This window comes from Labrus mixtus, chromosome 4 (assembly GCF_963584025.1).
Source record: "Labrus mixtus chromosome 4, fLabMix1.1, whole genome shotgun sequence".
Taxonomy (NCBI): domain Eukaryota; kingdom Metazoa; phylum Chordata; class Actinopteri; order Labriformes; family Labridae; genus Labrus; species Labrus mixtus.
Window position 1 is genome coordinate 16,929,229 of NC_083615.1, and position 5,204 is coordinate 16,934,432.

The window sequence follows — 5,204 nt, forward strand, 5'->3', positions numbered from 1 at the left end:
AATATGAGAGGAGTCTCGTTCATTTATTTAGTAAAAAAGTTTCTGGGTTGTTTTTTCACCGTTGAAGTCTGTCCTCCACTTTGATTGGACCAACAGCTGTTTCATGCTGCCACAGAGTACCTGCAACATAGAAACATAAACCTTAATGCATTCTATAAAATAAATTACTGTAGAATGTGCCAAAAACTACACTATAGTCACATCTTATTGTCATAACAGCATAAACTTGATTCTGCTGGTGTATTTAATCTGCAAGCTGTCAGAATGCAGCGAAATAAAATCAGCTGCAAAGTCTTTGTTTATCTTCTTACCTCCTCCTGTCGGTTGACTCCGGCCTCGTGCTCCACAGTCTGTATCACAGCAGGTACACGCGTCATGCCTGCCACTGGCCTCCCTCCACCTGTCAATCACAAGCTCAGCTGCATCAAACTGATCAAAGACTCAATAATGTCTCTTAATTCTCAATGGACTTGTGTAATACATTACCAGTCACTGATGCTACATTTTATTTTATTGGACAACGCTGATTTCTAAGAATAAAAATCAGATAAAACCTTTTATTCTGGAAGAATTTCTTGTCCCAGATGGCTCTAAATAGCAGCATGGTGAAACAAGAGTCACAATGATGCATTAAATAATAGTGCGTGTAAAAAAAGGAATTGGCTAAATAGAAAATAACTAAAGTGTTGAAGACAAAGAAAATGATGCTTTACTTTTTTGTACCCATCAGTGTATATGAAATAAAATAGATTTTATTAAATTGGTAACTGGTTCCTCCATATTTGAGCAGTAAGGAAGAGAGTAAAACAATTTGTTCTTTTAAAAAAACATTTTGCTTAATTAAGAGGCGTTTAAGGGAAGGATCAAAAGCCCTGTTTCCACCAAGCAGTCCAGTACACATTAATTTCCACTGTCCAGATATGGGAATGGTACCAAAATAACCGATCTGTACCATCCCACTTTTTGGTACCCTTCTGTTGGAGATCTGATCTTAAAGGTTGGCGCTAGACACTCTGCAGTAGGGCTGGGAATCTTTGGGTGTCTCATTATTCGATTTCGATTCTTGAGATCACTAGTCGATTTGATTGAGAATCTATTCTCGATTCAAAACGATTCAAAGTCTATTTTGAATTAGTCCATACTTCAGGATCTCCTCCCGTCACCCGAGAGACTGACTGGATTTCTTGCTGCTCCATTTGGTATACTGCTGACTTAAAGAGCTAGCATTAGCACTTAGCAGGGAATGGCCGATTAGCCCAAAAAAAAAAAAAAAAAAAAAAAAAAAGGTTTTTGGAAGTTATAAAATATGCTGTGGATTTAAAGTAATTTCAAGGCTGTTTTTGTTTTTTGCGGCTGCTGTCTGGACGTAACGCTGCCCCATGGATGACCTCGAGAAGCGGTCCTTGGGAATCATTGATCTTTGTTTACTTTTTATTGGCTGTCTGCTCAGTGGAACCAGGGATCAAGAGCGGTAAAGTTAAAGCAATGTTCAGAATGATATATTTGAGATCATTAAACTTTTTAACGAATCAAATCTGCACCAATCTTCTTTTAAATCATGGCAGTCCCTTGAGAATAATGTTTGTAGCAGACTGGATGATGGGAGTTGTAATGTTTTACCCGTTGGAGAATGAGCAGGCCTTGTTTGTTGCATGAAGAGCTGCAGACGCTGCTGTGGCTCTCACACTGCAGGTGATGTACATCTAAGAAGACAGCGTTACATTTAAAATTAACTGAAACGTAATGGATATTCAGACAGAGATGAAACAGTTTGAAATGTAAGAAAAGTTAACGTGTCAGAAACAGTTTGAATGATGCGTATAAGGACTCGCCATGCCGCTGTCGTCCTGCTGGAACCTGAATGCCTCCAACTCAAACTGCAGTCTGTCGTCCTGAGACCGAGGAAGGAACTGAGAGCTGGAGCCAGTTAGCTGGCTGTCAAACAGGCACCTGAACACAACACAAAGGGCTGTTAAGACAAATCATACTCTACCAAAGAAACAAAAACAGACTCTCAGACAATGTCACATGGGACAGAGAATGTGCCTGAACACAACACACAGATCATCAGACAGACAAGACACCTGAATGGAACACCCAGGAATGTCAGACACATGAATGCAACAAGTTATACGTGATGTCACAAAATCAAGGTCATGCGTGGTTGACTGACCCGTCGTTTCCAAGGAAGGAGTATCGAGGGACCGTGTCGATGTTCGGGACGACGGTGGCCACGCAGTTGTCGACCATCACTCTGAGAGGAGCGTGATGAAACTGTTTGACCGAAACTTCAAACTTCATCATGTCTCCCAGCAGGAAGTGAAAGGACGGGCGCGCGAACTGCCAATCGTCTGTGAAGCGGGAAGAAAAAGTCATCAAGAAAATCCAATAAAATTCAAAGGCAATCAAACGGAAAAAGCAAATACAGTCCACAAATAAACCATCTTAGGCCCCGTGTCCATCTAGTGGTTTTTACTAAGCGCCAGCGTCTTGTCTTCAATGAGTAGAGAGCGTTTGCAGCAGCAGGCGGTCGCCTGGAGAAAGAGCGCAGCGCCCAGCGGTTTTTCCTCCGAGCTCTTTCCCTTTTTTGTGCGTCCGCACCAAGCGCTCAAGTTGAAAATTTTAAGAAAAGCGCTGTTGACGTCACCAGCACTCTTTTCCAAATTTATGACATTCCCCGGATGATTGCCGCCTACAGATCGTGTCTTGTACCCACATCCGCCTCGCTGATTAAAGACAAAGACAATCTCAAATATAAAACATGCAGTAAAAAGTAAGAGAGCCGTGTCGGTCATACAGCGGCCGTTGTGAACAGACCGTTGTCATGGAGACAGGATGGACGTTTAGCATTTTTCTTAGAGCACCTACGCTTCATGCCAACACTCCCGAGCGCACAGCCAGCGCTTTTCTGCCCAGAAAAAAAAAACGCTAGGTGGACACGGGGCCTAACGTCTTTAGAGGTTAAGTAGAACCTCTTGACCACAACACTTTAAGGAAAGTTACCTTCCATCATGAATTAGTTGGAACAAACACTCACCAGTCATGATTCTGAAGTCGAAGTAGAGGTTTTCCTCTGAAGCTTTGGTGGTGCTGAATGGCGTCCAGGTCGGCTTAAACACGTCGCTGCTCACATCGTGTTTCCTACAAACAGGAGACACACATTAAAAGTAAAACATTTCAATGACATGATATTGTAAGATAAACTCAGTTGTTCTGGTTCAGAGTGTCTAAATCGGACCTCTGGTATTGACACTGGATGCTGACTGACACGTCTCCGGTTTGGATGATCCGAGCGTCTCCCAGAGGAGTGGGGGTGTAATGCAGCGTGAAGGCGTAGATGAACAAGTCCTCAGTCATCTGAAAGAGTTTAAAATACAACAAGGCAAGTTTAGATCCCCCTGCTGGCTGGCAGCAGTATAGATAATAAACCCCACCTCCTCCATGGTAACAGATGCAATACCAGGGTCGGCCACCATGTAAAATTGAAATCAACAGTTGGCGCACTTCCTGGTACTTTAGCGTCACAATCAATCTCCTGTTGGGGTCAGCCATGTTGTTCTTGTTAAACTCTTACCATCAGCTGGCTCCCACATCCGTGCAGCTCCGACTCAAAGATCAGGACCTGAGCGCCAGCGTCCTCTCCTGTGGCCGGACATCCTCCTAGCGTCACGTCTGAAGTCAGGACAGGTTTCCCGATGCCCAGCAGGTCTTTTTTGGCCTCCACACGGACAGAGGTCTCCCCACAGACGGCGCTGACGCTGTCGGCTGCTGTTGGGATCTTCAGCTCGAACTCTGGAGGGAAGTGAGGCTCGTCCTCCGGGGGCGGCGTTGGAAACCGCCAGGTTAACGGTTCATGGAAGGACTGCGTCTCCTGTAGGGGATCTAGGAGGAAAAGTTGATTCTCGACTTTGGAAACTGACTGAGATCAATGAATTAAAATAGTTTTAACCTTAAATGCCAAGGCAAGAAGCAGCTCACTCCATCTGGTCTTTTCTTTTTTAACATTTCATTAAAAGGATGAAATTAATTTATTTTGGCTCATTACAACTGCAGCGCGCATCAAACTTAAAGTGGATGTTTTCTGCACACCAGCCACAAAGGGGCAGTAATGAGACCAGTATACTTAGAAACAGCTGAATAAGGCAAAGTTATAATACACAGTATATAACATGGACAACATTTAAGCTAAAAGACTCTTTGCATTCCTCTAGATAATTTGTGTATTTTCAACATCTGTCGACCATCTCGGTAAGTCTTCTTTAGGTCTGTGTAGCTGTTATACATACAGTATGTAAAGACAGTGTTGTAGTACTCTATTTCAGTCTGGCGCTCAAAACCACTTTTTGGAGGTCTTGGGCTCGTCATCGAAAGCATTTTTACTCGTCCTTGTCTCGGTCTCACACTGGGTGGACAATCAACACTTCTCTTGATCTATGTTACAGAGAATGCTGTCGTTCACAAATACCTGCTGGTTCCTGGACTCTGGTCTCCTGTGGTCCCTGGTTTCCAAACTGGTTCCACTTCCACTGAGCTGCTGACAATCCAAACAAGAGACAGAGAAAAAATCGAACACACAGCTCCATGCTGAACTTTTTTTAGCTTCCTCTCAGAATACACCTTGGCCTCTGGCTGCAGGAGGCTTTATAAGGCTGATATGTGGCGCCGCCCACCGTCTGATTGACCTCATGGTGCTCCAGCTGTGCCTCGTTCACCTGCACAGACCTGCTGAGACTAACCTGAGCTCCGTTCAAACACCCACACAGCTTTTTTTAAAATACAAGCTGACAAAGATGTCTGACTTGTTAAGGTGGATTGTGGAGGAATCATTTCAAAATGCAGAAAAAGACACTTCATTAATAAATAAAATTAAACTAAAACTAAAAGGTGAACAAGAATATTATTATTGTTGTTGTTATAATTTGGATCATGGGGTTAATTGAAGTAAAATAAGACGATTTAAAAAGTAAATGGACTTGGGCTTATACAGCACTTTTCTAGTCTTCTGTCTATTCAAAGTGCTTTTACACCACATGTCACACCCACCCATTCACACACTGATGGTAGTGATCACTATGTAGTATCATCCATCAGAAGTAACTAATCCCATTCATACACCACCACTAAGCAGAGGGAGCAACTTGGGGTTAAGTGTCTTGCCCAAGAACACATTGGACATGTTGCCCAGCTGGGGATTGAGCCCTCGC

At 43.3% G+C, this 5,204-nt stretch overlaps 1 protein-coding gene across 1 annotated transcript; it reads right to left on the minus strand.

The window, feature by feature from the left end:
- On the minus strand, positions 1 to 4,626 carry LOC132972970 (zona pellucida sperm-binding protein 3-like). The gene is made up of 9 exons (XM_061036133.1): positions 4,466 to 4,626; positions 3,575 to 3,882; positions 3,239 to 3,357; positions 3,038 to 3,141; positions 2,174 to 2,351; positions 1,833 to 1,950; positions 1,621 to 1,703; positions 312 to 400; positions 1 to 120 (listed from the first exon to the last, which is right to left on the minus strand). Exons 1-9 carry the CDS (start codon positions 4,581 to 4,583, stop codon positions 56 to 58), a joined length of 1,182 nt encoding a protein of 393 aa, XP_060892116.1. The 5' UTR covers positions 4,584 to 4,626; the 3' UTR covers positions 1 to 55.
- Positions 4,627 to 5,204: the final 578 nt, after the last annotated feature.